This window comes from Mastigoproctus giganteus, chromosome 5, assembly GCF_048544385.1.
Source record: "Mastigoproctus giganteus isolate SK-2022 chromosome 5, ASM4854438v1, whole genome shotgun sequence".
Taxonomy (NCBI): domain Eukaryota; kingdom Metazoa; phylum Arthropoda; class Arachnida; order Uropygi; family Thelyphonidae; genus Mastigoproctus; species Mastigoproctus giganteus.
The window spans coordinates 104,998,062-105,018,017 of NC_143579.1; the positions used below are offsets into that span (position 1 = coordinate 104,998,062).

The 19,956-nt window shown below is 37.0% G+C and overlaps 1 protein-coding gene across 1 annotated transcript in view; it reads right to left on the reverse strand.

The window, feature by feature from the left end:
* The window catches only part of LOC150085607 (post-GPI attachment to proteins factor 2-like), a 173,487-nt gene that overhangs the window by 63,251 nt on the left and 90,280 nt on the right, over positions 1-19,956 (reverse strand). Inside the window, exon 3 of the mRNA XM_090374614.1 lies at positions 18,651-18,757. Within this exon, the coding sequence (XP_090230740.1) occupies positions 18,651-18,757 (107 nt within the window). The remainder of the gene's footprint in view (positions 1-18,650; positions 18,758-19,956) is intronic.

Genomic DNA, 19,956 nt, shown 5'->3' on the forward strand with positions numbered 1-19,956 from the left:
TGTACAATGCCATGGTTAGGCCACATCTTGAGTATTCTATACATTTCTTTGGGTCTCACTTTAGAAAGGCTGTAGATCTGCTGGAATGGGTGCAGAGAAGGGCAACCAGATTGGTGAAGGGAATAAAAGTGCTCTTACCTAGAAAGTTCTGCAAATTGTAGCATCTCAAAACCAGGCACCTACAGGAAGATCTAATTGAGGTGTTTAAAGCCTTGAATGGATTGAGTAAAAATCTCATCAAGTGTAAGAATGCTAATAGTATTCTTACACTTGATGAGACTACACACACACACACACACACACACACAAGGGCGACAAAAATTGAAGTTGAGGAAGGATGGTTGGAGAATAGATATGCAGAAATTTGCCTTCAGCCAGCGGGTTGTTGATTGTTGGAACAGGCTTCCATCTGTTGTCATGGAAGTGGATGGTTTAAATAAATTCAAGGAAGAATAAGACAAATTCTTGGAGGGTATGGATGGGTGAAGTGTGTAGTGTTTTTTTTGGCTGATGCAAAATAAGCTTGCTTTTTTTTTTGTATCATTTACCACTACAACTTAAAATCAGATGCCAAGGCGCGGCATAAAACAGCCAGCCTTTTCTTACAGTAGGAACCATTCCAATGGACTTTATTCCATTTTGCATTCTTATACTTTGCATATATACATGTTTTCTTCATTTTAGTGTCATTCCAGTTTCAGAAGTGTCGTTTATTTCCTTCCAGTTTTTTAACACCATTGATAATGGTAGAGGAATGCTTAATTTCTTCAAATTATTGTTTTTGTACATTCTATCTTATCAACCTCTTCAATGACTTTAGTTTAGTATCCAAACATAACTTGTTTTGCATTCACTTTGTATTCATACTGAACAGCAGTAATTTTCTCCTCTGACACAAATTGAATGTTTACTTCACTAAAATAAGTGGTTCAAAATGTGAAAACTCGCTTGCACAGAAATATGCAACTCATGTTTTGGCTCCCCTCATTTTTTACACTAGTAAGACTTTTGTGGATTTTTTGTGTAACTGTTTTCTGCAGCGGCATGTTCGAGAGGCAACCAGAGAGGTCAATACTTTTGCAGATAAAGGAACCATTAGGTGACAGTGATCACAGTGTACTGATGTGGGATTTACTTAAAGATATAATTACAGGGGTAAAGGAAAGGATTTTTGCTTCCGTAAAGGCGACTACAGTGGTCTCAGACAGCTTTTAAATTCTGTACAGTGGGACCAACTGATGATGTTACCAACAGCAGAAATTCTAAGTGGGAATTATTCAAGGAATTAATCGTGGAAACGTTTCATACCTATTAAGAAATATTGTTCAAGGTTTAGGTCTAAATAGTTGTGAAATGAACTAATGGGAGTCATGGCAGAGAAGAAAAATGCATGGGATGCATATAAATAAATAGACGACACAGAAGCCTGTGGCAGATATAAGCTAGTCTGTAACCAATTACAAAGGAGGTTAGGCAGGCAAAGGCAGATTACAAGAAATCTTTGGCAAAGGATCCTAAGATAAACAGCAAGGATTTCTTTACTTATATAAACTCTAAAAGGAAGGGGATGAATCAGATTAATCCACTTGATATTGATGGTTTGACCGTTGATGATCCTGCTCAGATAGTAAACAAACTGAATGGGTATTTTACATCTACATTCACACATGAGGAGTTATTAAGGATTGAAAATGCAAGAAAGTTATCAAGTTGTAGCAGGGTGCTTAATGATTTTGTAATAACTGAGAGCAAAGTGGAGGAGAAATTGTTGAAGTTAAACATAAGAAAGGCACCTGGGGTGTATGGAATCTATCCAGTTATATTAAAGGAGGAGGCAAAGGAACTAAGCAAACCCTTAGCCATAATTATGAGAGCATCCTTGGACTCAGCAGAGGTCCCCACAGACTGGAGATGTGCATGGAAGACTACTGTACAAATTGGAGCACAATGGTATTAAGGTAAGTTGCTACAATGGATAAAAGGAGTGGGAGAAGACAGAGGGTGGTAATCAACAGGTGCTGTTCTTTGTGGATTAATGTTATATACAAAACACTATTGTTTTGTATATTTATCAATGATATTGATGAAGGTATATCAGGCTTAGTGTCGAAGTTTGCAGATGATACAAAGGTTGGCAGGTTTGGCAGTGTGCTACTGCAACAGGATCTAGAAAATTTGGGAAGATGGGTGAGAAGTGGCAACTGAAGTTTAACATTGACATTTTAACACTGAAGTTTAACATTGAAGTACTATATGGGCAGAAGTAACCCCCAGAGGAACATAACAACTATGTGGTACTACACTTAGGGTGTGTAGTAAATGAAAAAGACCTGGGAGTAACAGGTCTTTTTCATTTTCTGAACAATGCAGACAAGCTGAGAGAACAGGTCATGGGGTTTTGTCAATGATATACAAGAATTTTGTTAGCAGGGAAAAGGAGGTGATTGTCCCTCTCCTCTGTATAAGGCAATTATCAGGCCACACTTTGAGTACTGCATATAGGTCTGGAGGCCTCATTTTACGAAAGATGTAGATTTGCTTGGCGTGTACAGAGAAGGGCAACAAGATTGTTAAGGGGATTGAAGGGATCCTCTTACCAAGAGAGGCTTAAGTTCTGCAAATTGCAGAGGCTGGAGACGAGGCACCTGTGAGGTGATCTGATTGAGGTGTATAAGGCCTTGAATAGATTGAGCACGCTGAATTCTGATGGGATTCTTCCACTTGTTCAGATTACAAACCTAAGGGGGGGGGGGGACATAAATTCAAATTGAGGAAAGACAGCTGTAGAATAGATGTGCGGAAATTTGCCTTTAGCCAGTGGGTGGTTAATTGCTGGAATAAACTTCCATCTGTCATTGTGGAAGTTGATAGGTTAAATAAATTTAAGGAGGAACTGGACAAACGTTTAGATGGAATGGTTGTGTAATTTTTTTTTTTTTTGCTGATGCTACATAAGCTCATATGCTTGCTTTCTTGCATCCCGTGCCATGATTATTATTACTATTTTACATTAAACTGACAGATCTGTCTCCTCTTCTGAAAGGAGGGGGAGGGAATTCAGATTTGGGATAGGTGTGGCTGATACACCATTAAACAAATTTTTCTTCAAATAAATAATACTTTTTTATAGTATAAACTATGGGTGGCTACACAAGCGTATATTTTCTTTTTGTTTACTTCATTTGCCATCACTGATGTATTATTGCTTAAAGCATACTATTTCTAAATAGCATACTTTAAGTAATATTTTGCATTTAACCTACTAGTAAGTGAAAACACTTACCAGTAGGTTAAACACAAAACAGTAGCAAATGTATAAAGTAAAGCAAATGTTATAGTTCAGATAAGACTAAAGACTGTCTCAGTATGGCAAGTAGTACATTTTCTTTATTTCAACCATTATCTATGATTGAAAGAATTGAAAACACATTTCTAGAAACGGGCACCTCCATAGCCAGGTGGGAAGGAGCAGCAGTGTGTAGCACACGCTTCTTGATTAGACTGGGGTTTGAGCCCTTCACCACCAAATACGGAGGATGCAGAAAGGTCAGGGAATGACCACTGCATATTCCCGGAGCAATATGGCCTTAGTTGCTAATGCTCCTAAAAACGAAATAACAACAATTTCTAGAAACTATCTTATTCACATTGTGGAAGCAGGCCACAGCTGTTGTTAATTCATACACCAAATGTGGCATAGTCACCCACCAACATAGGGAAAACTATTGTGTTCTGAAATACAACTAAAATACAACTGTCTTGAAGATGGTACTCTTATGAGGGCAGATAGCAGTTTGTTTGTTTGTTATTTGGTTTTTAGGAGCATTAGCAACTAAGGCCATATTGCTCCGGGGATACGCAGTGGTCATTCCCCAACCTTTCACATCCTCCGTATCAGTTCTCATCAACTATTGTTGATTAGACTCAATAGACTATAATAAGCTAATAATACATTAAAAGAAAGTTATTTTAATGAGGTAAGGGTCAGCTTTCTGAAAGTTTTGGGAACAAAAATATTAGCCATGTGAAGATTAATCAATTTTGTACATAAAGTATCTAACTCATAGAATAACTGTTCATTGTAATTATTGTTAGAAGAGAAGGAAAATAAATAAAACTATGGATAAATTTTAAATAAAATAGTATTCTGAAGATTGTCATGAACTAAGCAGAATTAACTGACTGCATAGTGCATTTCGACATCCGCATTTCTTGAAAGAAAGAAACAAATGATTTGAACTTGACTATACACAAAAAATACTGAAAATATACCAAATAATGGTAATATTCAATGATGGGTAAATCAGTTGCCTAAAAAGTAGTGATTGCACTAACAAATGCAGAGGCAGTATATTTTGCATGACCAAGAATCTGAAATGGTACAGGAACAATATTTTTATGAGCAGATGATAACGATTGTGTAACACACTCCGATCTGTTTCTGAAAAACATAATTCACAAATCTTTAAGATTTTAGTAAATGTCTGGGGGGAGGGGATCAATGTAGCTTAGGCTTATTTGTTTTCAAAGCATATTTTTTTTTCACTGAATCAACATGGGATGAAGTGAAGACTTGTTTGCAAAATATCAGAACTCGAAATATAACTGACAACCATGTATATTTTAAGATCATCAACAAAAAACAGTTTCCATTTAACAATAAAATTCTGGAACACTGTTATAGTTACTGAAGTAGATCGATAGTAGAAGACTCAGAGAATAGCTTTGGGGCACTCTGAAAGGGGAGGAAGTGACAAATGAAGTTTATTCAAGAACAATATTTGTTGAGGCGCCTCCGTAGCCAGGTGGGAAGGAGCAGCAGTGCGTAGCACACGCTTCTTGATTAGACCGGGGTTCGAGCCCGTCACCACCAAATACGGAGGATGCGGAAAGGTCAGAGAATGACCACCGCATATTCCCGGAGCAATATGGCCTTAGTTGCTAATGCTCCTAAAAACCACATAACAACATAACAATATTTGTTGACCTATTATGCAACTACTATCATCCATAACAGTATAATGGTTCCAACACTTGGCACTCATTTTGAGAGTCTGAGAGTTATGGAGGTTTAAACCCCATGAGGGTCTCTTCAATTGAGGCAGTAGTTAGCCAATCTGTGGTGGGAGAGCAAGATCCAACCCCCATGAGTTATTCCAGATTTTGTCAGCCTGCACAACATGCAAATTGGTCCTGCTGTTTCTCCACTTTACATGTTGTGCAGGCTGACTATAAATAATTAGCCCACATTGCTCTGTTGTGCATTATGTCTATAGAAGTGTATCACCTGTACACACAATACACAACGGGACAATATGATCTAAATTATTGTTGCTAGGAAAAACCATCACCTCCACCATCAACAACATACATGTAACAAATGGATTATATAGTCAAGTAACGATGGCAATATTCCATAAGACAATAATGTAGAATAAAGCACTGTGTGTGTGTGTGTTAAAGTGCTCACACTTATTCCAAGCTAGTCTAGTGATCTTGTTCAGGCATTTAATTTATAGTTTTTAAAAAATTTTCAAGCAATTTAAGACTTTCCTTACTTGACAAATATTATAAAAATACTGTAGCTTCAATGGACTGGACTCTGTCAGCTAAATCTTTTGTGTGCTATTTTAGCTTTAATTGTTCTTTTCACTGTTCGGCCTAAGTACAGCACTAACCACATGTGTGATATTGTAGTTTGTAACATTGTACACTTTGCCGCTACTGTAAATACTGTATTGGTATAATTGTCAATTTCTTTACACATATAACTTATAATTTAAAACTTCTACAATGACAGAGGATAGAGTAACATATGCTAATAAAGAAGGTCAAAATAACCCAGAAATGCATGGACTGTGATGTTTCCAATTGAGGCATGTGCCAAGCCTCTTTCTCAACTACCTATGTTTCCACATGATGAACATACCTAATTCATGGTCAATTCTTAAAAAAAAAAAAAAAAAAAAAAACTAATCACTGATTTTAAATATAAAATGCTAATATCTAGCATTTCATAATTAAAACAAATTTACATAGCACAATTCAATATATTAACAAGCAGTAAAGACCTCAATAAATGGATGTGAGCATGTTTGATTGAAAAACAATATTCACTTTTCGAATATTGAAAGCTTTATGTATTTAAGTGTTATTCCAACAAAAGAAAAGCTGAATGTTTGTTAGCAGCAAAATGAATTAAGCAACAAAGCAGAAGGAACACAAATAGCAGTTCAACAAGTGGGAGGATAAATTGCCTAAAATTATTGTCTTGTTTGAACTGAATTACTTGCATCAGAAGTTTGTAATTCAAAAGTTCCTTTCCCTTGAGGAATTCGTTAATTTGTTTTCTTTCAAAACTTATTTTGGATCATGAAATGGATTTGTACTCAACAGCAACTGCCAATATGGCTTTTCTCACTACTTCTAACCTATTTTTTAAGTAGATTTGTCATATGTTTTCACCGTGCTAGCTACCAATCTAAATAAACATTTACCCAAAGACAATGCACAAAAACACACATAGACTTCAAACATTCCTAAACATTTTCATCTTCTTAGACAGTATTAAATGTCCAACAGATATTTGTCCACCTCCAGAAGACAGCATGCAGTCCCCTTTTCAATATAAATTAATCAGATTGCAAGGATATCCTATTATAGAAAGTGTTCATTCTCTTTTAATACTCTTCAGTTTTATATATACTTTAATATACTTCAGTTTTTGACATATCATAATAGGGGCATTATCAACCTTAAGAGCCAGATAGATCCCATATGTTTTCAAGTTGGTCAGAAGACAATACCCATATTTACCCTGAAGGATCACCTTCCGACACTGAAGCTGAGAACAAGCTGCTTTTACTTTATTTTTTATTTATTATTTTTTTTTGTTTGTTAGGAAATGTCAGCACAATGAAATATATTTTAGAAAGAAACAGTGGCTACTGCCAGCTGTAGCAAATAAAAAGGGCACATTCTTCAAAGTCAGTACTATCTCTTTTTTCCCCTTGCTGTCCACTTGCATTAACAATTCTTGTTGTTTTTGTTCTTCTTCCACATTCATATTTTTTATTATTTCACTACTGAGAAAAATACCAATTAGTGCTGTAAAAATGATGAAAGGGAAGCAAGCTTATTTCTGAACCATACACCTGAACAATCACCAATAGTTCAGAGGACAATTTCGTTCTACAATAAGCAACACGATATGCAATCTGCACATTTATGCTATAATCAATCTTTTACATTTTTTCTATACACCACACATTTCTTATGCTTATTTTGTTTTACATCATATTCTCTGTCACCTTACACCGAAAAAAACACAGCAACAAACAAAGAAAAAAATGTTACCTTTTACAAATTTTAGAATACACTAATTTCTTTTTTTACCAAAGGAGTGCAATCTTTGAAAGTCATTTGTTAAGCAAAAAATTCCTTAAACAAAAATGAATGTCTCAATAATTTAGAGGTAGGAATCAAGGATACCATTACCTGGTAAGTGAATGCATACATAAAAAAAAAAAAAAAAAAACCATTTATATATGTATGCATTTATTACGATAATTTTAAATCAACAATGGCAACTTAAAAATAAATAAAATAAAATAAAATACAAGGGCTCAGTATATCGCTGGTTTCATCTATTTTTGTTACAGCAAAAATTTACTGTATACAGGGTGATTCACTACCAGTGCGACAAACTTGCAGGAGGTGTAGGGGGCACAAAGACGAATCGGAATCACATAGCATTGCAGGGTCCGAAATGCCTTCGTCATGCGGTAGAGGATGTTGAACGGGAGGTAACGTGAACAGCGATCCTTCCAGCACACCTGCTGGAAGTCAGCATTTGCGAACCGTTTCTGTTGAAGAAACCAAATAGCAAAAGTCCTCAGGAGTGGATAATCCGCAGGCTCCAATGATTGGACGCGTTGCAGATGGTATGAACTCATTTGGTTTGTTGACAGTATCCTCCATACAGTGGATTGGGAAATACCCAATCGTTGGCCTAACGCTCGAGTACTCGTACTCGGATTGCCTTCTGCAAGACGTAGGACATTCTCCTCATTGTCTGGCATCCTCGTCGTTCGCTCTCGATTCATGGTACCTCTCGTGAAACAACCAGTCTCACATAACCTTCTGTGCACACGTGCGAAAATCGTATGATGAGGAGCATGCCTGTGCGGGAAACGTTCCTGGTACAAGCGCAGAGTGGCACCCCCGTTACAGTCCGCAGCTCCATACACGAGGTGCATGTCGGTCAGTTCAACGTTTGAATACTCGTCCATCCTACTGCCTCGGGAATTGGTTCGCAAATGCTGACTTCCAGCGGGATCACTGTACACGCGACCTCCCGTTCAACGTCCTCTACCGCATGATGAAGGCATTTCGGACCCTGCAATGCTATGTGATCCCGATTCGTCTTTGTGCCCCCTACATCTCCTGCAAGTTTGTCGCACTGGTAGTGAATCACCCTGTATAGTACAAAATACTCTGAGTACACTGAGAAAAAGGGATACAATTTTCCAAATGTGATAAGGCAAAAATTTATTAAGTGAAACTTAATGAACTTAAGGACTAAGTGTACACAGCAGATCTTTGGTAAATCTTTTTTAAAAACTACATCTTATTTCTCTGGCACCTTACTAAAAGATACTGTTAAATAAAATAAATAAATAAATTTTCTGTCTATACTCCGGGACGACCAAACAGTCAGAGGAGTTCACAAGATAGAATACAAGAAACAGCACCGTATTTAGCAGTCACAGGCACAGTCACAACCCAGGTCATTCAATGCATGTGTACTTATGCACCCGCTTGCCTGACTTAATTTGATTGATGGCTACGGCTGCCATCAATCAAATTAAGCTTTGCACAAGACATACAAGAAAATACAGTTTAACATTACAGTATATATATAATATTTTGTTTCATGTGTTCCACATAGTTTATGCAACACATCCTTGTACAACTGATGGCCGATTCATTAACTAGAGGTAAACAATGAAGTCCCATGCACAAATTTGTAGAAGTTTTTAAAAAATTACAAACACAATGGTAAAGTATAGTTTTACAATTCTTTGTAGGAAGATACAGGTAAACTGTTAGAATGGTTAGCAAAGAGAATGGATCATAGAAACAGTCTCTGTCATAAATTTGAAGAGTTTGCAAGTATGCCATCCTACATGGAATGCAATTCAGTTTTGCAATATCTAGCACAGCAATAATGTAACTAAAAATTTCCCCCAACTTATTCTGATCCAGTTTTTACACTAGTTCTATGGAGTGCATAGGTCATCCCATGTAGTAGTAGTAGTAATGGAGGCATGTGATGCAAGAAAGCAAGCATATGAGCTTATGTAGCATCAGCCAAAAAAAAAAAAAAAAAAAACTAATTTCACACATCCATTCCCTCTAAAAGTGTGTCTAGTTCCTCCTTGAATTCATTTAAGCTTTCAACTTCCACAATGACAGATGGAAATTTGTTCCAGCATTTAACCACCTGCTGGCTAAAGACAAATTTCCCTATATCTATTCTACAACTGTCTTTTCTCAATTTGAATTTATGCCCCCTCAGGTGAGTAATCTGAGCAAACAGAAGAATCCCATCGAAATTCAATGTGCTCAACCCATTCAAGGCCTTATACACCTCAATCAGATCACCTTGCAGGTGCCTAGTCTCCAGTCGCTGCAATTTGCAGAACTTAAGCCTTTCTTGGTAAGAGGAACCCCTTCGTTCCCCTCACCAATCTTGTTGCCGTTCTCTGTACACATTCAAGCAGCTCAACATCCTTCCTAAAATGAGGCCTCCAGACCTGTACACAGTACTCAAGGTGTGGCTTGAACATTGCCTTACACAGGATCTGGCAGAATGATCTGACGGTTTTGTAAATTTTGTAACATAGGTACTACTGCATGTGGAGGGGTGAGGTAGTGATGATGGTTAGTGCTACATATACCATTTTAGTCGTCAACATGGCATGGCATTTTGTAACATAGGTACTATTGCATGTGGAGGGGTGAAGTAGTGATGACGGTTAGTGCTACATATACCATTTCAGTCACCAACATGGCATGGTCGGGTGAACACAGAGCTTTCGCTATTGAAACTTATTTCAAAAGTAATGATTCAGTTATTGTAACACAGCGTTTATTTCAAAGACATTTCAACTTAGATTGAAACGTAGGTGTTCCCAGTAGGAATACAATATTGCTGTGGGTAAATTATTTTAGAAATACAGATTCGGCTTTGAAAAAGAAATCTCCTGGACGAAAACATAGTGTAAGAATGCCCGAAAACATTGAAGCCGTCAGGTTAGCCATAAGGCGTTCTCCACGTCGTTCAGCTACAAAGCATGCTCAAACACTAGGGATTTCAGATCGAAGTGTAAGGCAAATTTTACACGCAGATCTTAAGTTTCTTCTGTACAAATTAATGGTTGTACAAGAGTTAAGTGCAAATGACTGCGTTTCCCACAGAGCAGCTGGTGACACCATTCTCGAAAACGTCGAAGCCGACGGCCATTCTTCTTTCCAATGATGAAGCTCATTTTCACCTCTCAGGATGTGTAAATAAGCAAAATTTTCGTTATTGGTCCAACACTAACCTGCAGGAACTTCACCAACATCCACTTCACAGTGAACGTGCAACTGTTTGGTGTGCAATTTCAAACTACAAAATCATAGGCCCATACTTTTTTGAGGAGGACAATCGTGTGGTGACAGTGACTTCAAATCAATATGTACAAACATTGCATGACTTTTTAAGACTGAAGCTCAACGAATTTGGAGATCAGCCTATTTTGTTCTAACAAGATGGCACCACCACCCATACAGCAAGAGCTTCTATGGATGTTATCAGAGAATTCTTCCCCAGGTGTCTCATTTCACGTCGTGACTAGGGCTTGCATAAAACCGAGAAATTTAAAAAGAGTTTAACCAAAGTTTACTCTTAAAACTGGTTTTAAAACCAATTTTCTCAGACTTTTCGAACATTGTGCTTCATCTTTGCTTTTTCGAGCAAAATAATTCCATACATTTGATTTCATCTTAGACATATTAAGAGTAATAAATATTAATTAGTAGGAATTTATATCACCGACAATTTTAAATTAAAATATTGAAGATAACAAAGGCACAATACTATGCGTCACTCCCGGCAAGCACTGAATGAAGAGTCTAAATGAGGCAAGTTTCAAAATTTTCAAGAAAGAAATTTTTTATTTATTTACGTGCAATTTTTTTTCCCCCAATTAAATCTATTGTATTTTCAAAATTACATAAAAGCTAAATTTGGTGAAGCTGCTTTTTGGAGAACATTTGATTACAAATTTAATAGGAATAAAGAAGCAAAAAACTTTCTACGATTTAAATTTGATGCAATATTCAGCGAATCTGTTTCTAGTGGGTAACCATCAATAAGGCACGTTCCATAACTTGCCTGGCGTACAAGATAGATGGAACGGAGAAATGTTGAGCATTTTCTTTTACGCTATCGCTCCAACTCACTCAGTCGTAAATGAGTACACCTGCATCATGCCATGATACAGGTGGGAAGATAAAAGGTACCCCTCCTAGATTTGGGCCACTTAGCCATGAGATTCGTACCTAAACATAAAATAAAATAAAATAAAAAACAGGTTTAAAACATAAAGCAGTTGAACGATCCAGACAAACGAACAAACAAAAGAAAATGTGCGTAATAAAAAACTATATTCGAGGGCTAACTAAGAAAATATTCGAATCCGGTTTTAGAAGCTCGGTTTCGGTTTTAACAACTCAACATGAAAACCGATTTAACCGGTTTTATAAAACCGGTTTGCAAGCCCTAGTCGTGACAACCTTCCATGACAAGCGCGATCACCCAATCTTGCAGTGTGCGATTTCTTTCATTGGGGATACATCAAAAATTAAGTGTTTAAAAGCAGACCAACATCTATCGACGAACTCAAGGATGCTATCCAACAAGAAATCACAGCAATACCACACAAAATGACCCAGCAAGCAATGACAAACTTCAGAGTGAGGCTACATGAGTGTGTATGTGAGAAAAGAGGAAAAACATATGGATGATGTAGTTTTTAAGAGGAAGTAAAATATTGTAAGTAAGTAAAATTGCAATAATTACACTATACAATAACACATTAAAAGTTTGAATATGATGATATTTCTTTTTCGCAGTCGAAACAAAACTGTCAGATCATTCTGCCGGACCCTGTACAAAGGGATAATCACCTCCTTTTCCCTACTAGCAAAATTCCTGTATATCATTGACAACAACCCATGAACTGCTCTGGCAGGCTGTCTGCATTGCTCAGAAAACTTCATATCTGACTGCACAATTACTCCCAGATCTTTTTCATTTTCTACCACCCTAAGTGTACTTTACATTTGTCAATGTTAAACTTCAGTTGCCACCTCTCAGCCCCTCTGCCAAAATTTTCAAGATCCTGTTGCAGTAACACACTGCCATTAACAACCCTGCCAAACTTAGTATTATCTTCAAAATTTGATATTAAGCCTGATATACCTTCATCAATATCACTGATAAATATACAAAACAAAAGTGGGCCTAATACCAAACCAGGGGGACATCACTAATAACAATAGTCCATGAAAAGCAACGTCCATTCATTACCACTCTTTAGCATTAGCATTAGTTGAGGCATATGATGCAAGAAAGCAAGCTTATACAGCATCATCCAAAAAAAAAAAAAAAAAAAACCTCATCTGGTCACTCCAAATGTTTGTCTAGTTCAGCCTTAAATTTATTTAAGCTATCAACTTCCACAATGCATGGAAGTCTGTTCCAGCAATTTATTACCTGTTGGCTAAAGGCAAACTTCTGCACATCTATTCTACAACTGTCTTTCCTAAATTTGAATCATCTATGCCCCCTCATGTTCTTAGTCTGAACAAGCAGAAGTATCCCATCAGCATTGAGCCTGCTTAAACCATTCAAGGCCTTGTACACCTCAATCAGATCACCTTGCAGGTGCCCAGTCTCCAGATGGTGCAACTTGATGAATTTAAGCCTCTCCTGATAAGAGAATCCCTTTGTTCCACTCTCCAATCTTGCTACCCTTCTCTGTACTCGTTCTAGCAACTCGACATCCTTCCCAAAATGAGGCCTCCAGACCTGTATACAGTACTCAAGGTGGGGCCTGACCACTGCCTTATACAAAGGGATAATCACCACCTTGTCTATGCTTGCTACATAAAATTCCTATATATCACTGGGAAAACTCCATGACCTGCTCAGGCAGCCTGTCTGCACTGTTCAGAGAACTTCACATCTGACTGAACAATTACCCCCCCCAGGTCTTTTTCATTCTCCACCTCCCTGAGGATAGTACCACAGAGTTGGTACTTTTCTCTTGGGTTACTGCTACCCATATGCAGTACTTTGCATTTGTCAAGGTTAAACTTCAGTTTCCACTTCTCAGCCCATTTGCCTAACATTTCTAGATCCTGTTGCAGTAGCATACTGCCTTTAGTGTCATTAACAACCCTGCCTACCTTTGTTTCATCTGCAAACTTGATATACCTTCATCGATATCATTGATAAATAAACAAAACAACAATGGACCCAGTACAGAACCCTGGGGGACTCCACTAATAACATTAGTTCACTTAGAGCAGTGTCCATTTATTACCACTCTCTACCATTCATTTATCCATTGCAGTAACTTACCCTTAATGCCATACCACTTCAATTTGTACAGCAGTCTTCCATGTGCAACAGTATCAAAAGATTTCTGAAATCCAAGTATATAATATCAAAATTATTTTTTGCATCCAGTTCCCTTGTGGCCACATCGCAGTATCCAATCAAATTGGTCACACAACTTCCCCTTAAAAACCCATGCCGTGTCTGAACTATTGCTGCTGCATTGTCTAGGCGATCGTGTATCACCTCTTTAACCAGTGACTCCATTATATTCCCCAGAACAGAAGTTAAACTAATAGGTCTATAATTATTTGTGTCAGCTTTTGAACCCCCTCTTTGTGAATTGGGGATACATTTGCACATCTTCAGTCCATGAGGACCTCCCCTGATTCTAGGGATGCTCTCATAATTATAGCTATGGGTTTGCTTACTTCCCTTTCTGCCTCCTTCATTACAACTGGATAGATTCCATCCGTCCCAGGTGCCTTTTTCACATTTAACTTCAAAAATTTCTCCTCCACTTTGCTCTCAGTTATCACAAAATCACTTAGCTCCAGTTAGAGATTGATAAACTTCTGGCATTCTCCTTCTTGAATAACTCCCCATATGTGAATGTCGATGCAAAATACTCATTCAAGTTTATCAGCTACTTGAGCAGAATCATCAATAGTCAACCAATCTGATTCACTCCCTTCCTTCTAGAGTTTCCATAAGTAAAGACGTCTTTGTTGTTTTTCTTTGCATCCTTTGCAAGGATTTCTCGTAATCAGTCTTTGCTTGCCTAACCTCCTTTGTGACTTGATTACAGACTAGCTTATATCTGGCATAGGCTTCTGTGTCACCTGATAATTTATATGCATCCCACACATTTTTCTTCTCTGCCACGAGCCTCATTAATTCATCTGACATCCATTTAGGCACGAATCTTGAACAGCTATTTCTTAGTTTGTATGAAAAGCCTAGTAGCCTTCAAGATTAAGTTCCTGAAAGCTTCCCATTTAGAATTCACCGTTGGTAATATCATCAGTTGAACCCACTCCATAGAATTTAAAAATTGAGACCTCTGTAGTCACCTTTAAGAAAAGAAAATCCCTTCCCTTTACCCTTGATCATAGTTACATCTTTAAGTAAATCCCAGATTGGTACACTGCGATCACTGTCACCTAGTGGTTCCTTTATCTGAAAATTCCTAATGCATGCGTCATCACTGCGGATAATCAAATCAAGGGTATTACTCCTCTGGTTGTCCCTCAAACATGTTGCTGTAGAAAACAATCCTCCAATAAATTCAAAAAAGTCTTGATAGCATGCAAGTGACCAAACCTCAAATTCCAGTCAATATTTGGAAAGTTAAAATCCCCTATTACAAGACAGTCTGATTTACTGGCCTATTCTATTTCTCTGCACAACTGTTCATTGTATTCATCAGCGTCATTAGGCCTATAGCATTCTCCTACTCTCATTTTCCCTTTCCCAGTGTTTACGTCACACCAAACAGACTCAACATTGCACTGTCTACCCATGTCAACTGGATGCACTTCCTTATATTTTATGTGTTTCTTAACTAACAGCATAACCCCTCCTCCCTTCCTACCCTGTCTGTCCTTTCTGTACACATTGTACTCTCAAAGTCCAATTCTGCACTGTTTTATATCTGTGTGACACCATGTCTCTGATATCTCAACAATATCTGCCTTTGATGTCTTGATCAGCACTTCAAATTAATCAATTTTATTTACTATACTTCTAAGATTAGTATACATGCAAGTATACATGCACTCGTTCTTACTCTTAGTTACCCTAACACAGCCCATGTATTTACTTGTTCTATGACGACTCCCAGCAGCTCTTGAAATCCCCAGCAACTTGCTCTCTAGGCTGCTGCTCATTACAATAGAAGCAGTGCAAGAATCACTTTCGCTTCTGCCTGTGGCTACCATTAATCTTTTAGTCTGTGAATCCACTCCCCCAAACTAATAATTTTCCAACTCACCTAACGCTGCTTCGATAACATCAGCAAATATTCTTGCACCTTTTCTATTTAAGTGAATCCCATTCCTGTAGAAGCAGTCTCTCCTGTTAGCAAGCACAGACCACACTGAAAAAAAATTCTACTCCGAGAGCCTTGCACAATCTTTCTAGGGCTGAATTGACTGACAAGGCTCCCATCAGATACTTTCAAATTTAACCCTAACTCACAACTTTTTTTCAGCATTGACCTGTACTTGTTAAGTAAATCTGCAGATATCTCACTCATAAGGTCATTTGTGTCAACGTGTACAATAATATCACCTTTTATGCTCTTAAAAGATGATATATGCTCTACGTTATCAACTTTTGACCTTGGCAGACATACCCTGGTCCTGTTCAACCCATCCTTTTTGTCCCCGTCTCCCTGACAATAGAGTCACAACCAGTAACTAGTTCCTGCGAGACCAGCGCATTCTGCCTTGGAGATTGCCGCCGTGTTGCCTGATGCACAGGAACGAGTTCTGGCATTGAGTTGGGCAGCTGAGAGCTTGATGGGCCCATCATATTAATTTATTTGAGGGCATTTACCCTACACCTCAAATTCTCATAGACGCCCATCGGAATTTCTTCACAATCTCTGCACCTAGCACACACAAAGACATCCTCCTTGGCTAGATCATGTCCTGTTCTAGACAGGTCTGTAAATATTTCACGCATTGTTTTAGACTGTGATGCATGGGAGAATCACCCTCTTCAGTTCTCCCGCGAGCCACAGCACTCTGGCTATTCTGTGTCATGATTCCATTTAAGTATAATTTAATTAACAATGAAATTTAATAAGATTAATAAATTTTATTGATAATAATATACTAATGTAACACTTTTCTAATACACTGCTACATATTTTGCTATCTAGCTTTACATTAAACCTTACAGTATTCCGTATCGTATAACAATGGCGGCAAGTTACGAACATAAAATCTACGGACACCAAGTATTAACTTTCAAAATTGCTATCTAAATTCAAAATAAACCATGGAGCTTGGCTAGAACTATAAGGCTACTTATAGAAAATAATTTAGTATAACGATTAAGTCAATAAAACGACTAAAATTAGTATACATGCACCAGTTAATTTTTGCATCCAGTTCCTCTGTAACCGCATCATAGTATCCAATCAAATTTGTCAGACAAGACTTTCCCTTAACAAACCCATGCTGTGTCTGAATTATTACTGCAGTCTTGTCTAGATGATCCAGCAATGCATCTTTAACTAGTGACTCCATTATTTGCCCAGGAACAGAAGTTATAACTGGTCTGTAATTACTTGTGTAACCCTTTATGAATTGGAGATACATTTGCACATCTCCAGTCTGTGGGGACTTCCCCTGAATCCAAGGATGCTCTCATAATTAATTATGGCTAAGGGTTTGCTTACTTCCTTTGCTGCCTCCTTTAATATAACTGGATAGATCCCATTTGCCCCAGGTGCTTCTCTTATGTTTAATTTCAACAATTTCTCCTCCACTTTGCTCTCAGTTATTACAAAATCATTAAGCAACCTGTTACACTTGATAAACTTCTGGCATTTTCCTCTCTTAATACCTCATGTGTGAATGTAGATGCAAAATACTCATTCAGATTATCAGCTATCTGTGTAGTGGTGGACATTTGTATTAACAAATGTGAGTGTTAATACAACTGAAGAACCAAGGGGCAATTAAAAATTTTAAAGAAATTTATAAAAAACTTGTTACACAAAGTAATCAAGGAAGGAATTCTTTGTCATTTAGGAAGAATACGACAGTACAGGATGCAATTTATAAAATTTCAATATCATGGACATCAATCAAAAGCACCACATTACAAAAATATTTTCATAAAATATTACACGTATCTGCAAAAGATGAAGTTCCTTAGTGATGAGACTAATAATGATGTATTATATGATTTAAGACAGACTGAATGTTTTGAAATTTTACAGGAAGAAGCAATTGTTGAGTGGTTTAAGTCAGATAAAAGTTTAATCTGCCATGAAATGTCATGTGACAACAAAATAGTAAGTAGGGTTATGAATGAAGAAGAGCCAAACAGAGATAAGGACATGGAAGAAAAGGAAAATCTGTTGCTAACAAATAAAATCTTGCATAGTACTGCTTTGTGGAGGCTCCACTTGACTATGCAGAGCAAGAAGACATTCATGCCGAAAAGATGATGTGAAATTGTTCTGTTTGTAGGAAGGTCAGTGTCAGTAATGCAAAGAAACAAACTTCTTTACTTTCCTTTTTCAATAAATAATACGAATATATGTATGTATACAATTTGCTTTTTTTGTTGTTTTTTTTTTTTTTTTGATATATTAAATGCACATTGTTCATAACCCCAATTTCTTGCTTGTTTTGCAGATTATTCAGGGAAATTAATTTCCTGACCTCCCTGGTTAATCAGGAGGCTACTTATATGCACATACTTCATCCTGCAAGAGAGGCACACATCATAAAATACTGACATGTATTTTTGTAATCAACATTAAAAAATCAATATAAGTATTGAGTGTACAAGTGAATACTGTTATTAACCTAGAGGTGAAATTAGATCATAACAAGATTCACCAACTCCTGATAAAACTATAATAAATAACAAATAAAAAAAAAAAAAACTACAAAAATTATAGCAATCAAACCATATATTCACACTAGTAACAGAAATATCTGATGACATAAACAAAAAATGGCAACTAGATTTAACAAAATTTGCAAATTATAAAAATAAATACTAGTTATATGAGATCAAGTTTCAGCAAAGCTAACTTTGCATCTGTTGAACTAATTCAATATAGAAAACTAAATTATAAAATCGAATATTACAAAAAACAAAATTAAAAGGGAAATAAAACAGAGAGGTTTAACTCTTCTTTAATCAAAAATGAAGAAAATGTGCCATGATTACTTTAAGGTGAAGTGACAATTTTTAGTTGTAGTTTCTGTTATACTCAGTAAACACTTACCAAGTCAGTCAACACTTCTGGTCTCCCCTTATAACATACAAGGCAAGTACTAAGCATATATGCAATTGAAGCCACCATAAATGTGATGAATATCTTTTCATGAAGAGCTAAGGACAAAAATGTAAAAGAGGCACTGTTACATGCTACAAAGTAAAACATGATCTGATCTCACACTTTTTTAAAAAGGCTAAAATTTGATCGAGTGAAAATTTTCAGATGTGAGGTAGTTATAATTAAACTGCACACAGAATGTAGCTAAATACATCATAGCTGAAATTCATAATGGACAATAGCCAGGCAATGTGGAAAGGTATCAAGTGGGGGTGGAGAGTGATACTTATATACTGTGTAAGAGCAATCAACTGTGCAACAGGTTTATTCAGATTGCAAAAGATGCCTGGTACAAATTTATCTTAAACTGTTCAGTACTTCCACTGTTGTCAATGATGTGCCACAATTAGTTTCATCAATTGTTACTCATAACATTTCCTGCAGTATGTTTTGTTGCTGTGATGTATTAGTAGTGGCAAGCGATGCAAGCTTACATAGCATCGGCCATTAAAAAAAAAAAAAAAAGATGCTTCCCATACCATGTATTTTATATCTACCATGGTTTCAATGTTGCCCTAGTACACCTTCTCCTTCAACTAATCCCATAACCAAACAAGCCAAATCACAACCAAATATTCCACCGATTGAGTCATAGTGAGCAAGGTGGCTAACTAACTGTAAGGGAAATTATGTGGTCTTCAGGAAAACGTATCACAAAGCAGCCATGTCATAAGACAAAAGCATGCAGTGGAAAATTACTATTTACAAGCAACCTCTAGCTTGAATGTTGAGAATAACATTCTGGATAAGAAGCTTATGCCAGTCATAATAGAGGATCGTGTGATCAAATATCCTCAAAGAAGAAGAATCTTACATTCAACAAGCAGCAAAACTGCACTGCACACTAACACATGTGTATAAAGGGAATTTCAATGACAAATGGATGTGTTGCTTCACATATCATCAATTATGGGTACTGACATCACTGTTCAGTCCTAAGAATACGCCAAGGCCAATTATCTGCTCTGCCTACCTGCTTCCATCCCGGTCATGAAGAGAAGATCAAAATCCAACTATTTCTCAGAATCACTTGGAATCAGCCAGGCCTCCAAGTGGAAATTAAGAATTAAAAACAACTAAGAAATTTCCTGCTGGCCACTCACCCCCATCCCCACAAGATTGGCCCCAAACAGAAAAACCCTACTTAATATATTCACACAAATTTTAAACTCTGCGCAGTAGTATGAAAACTGTA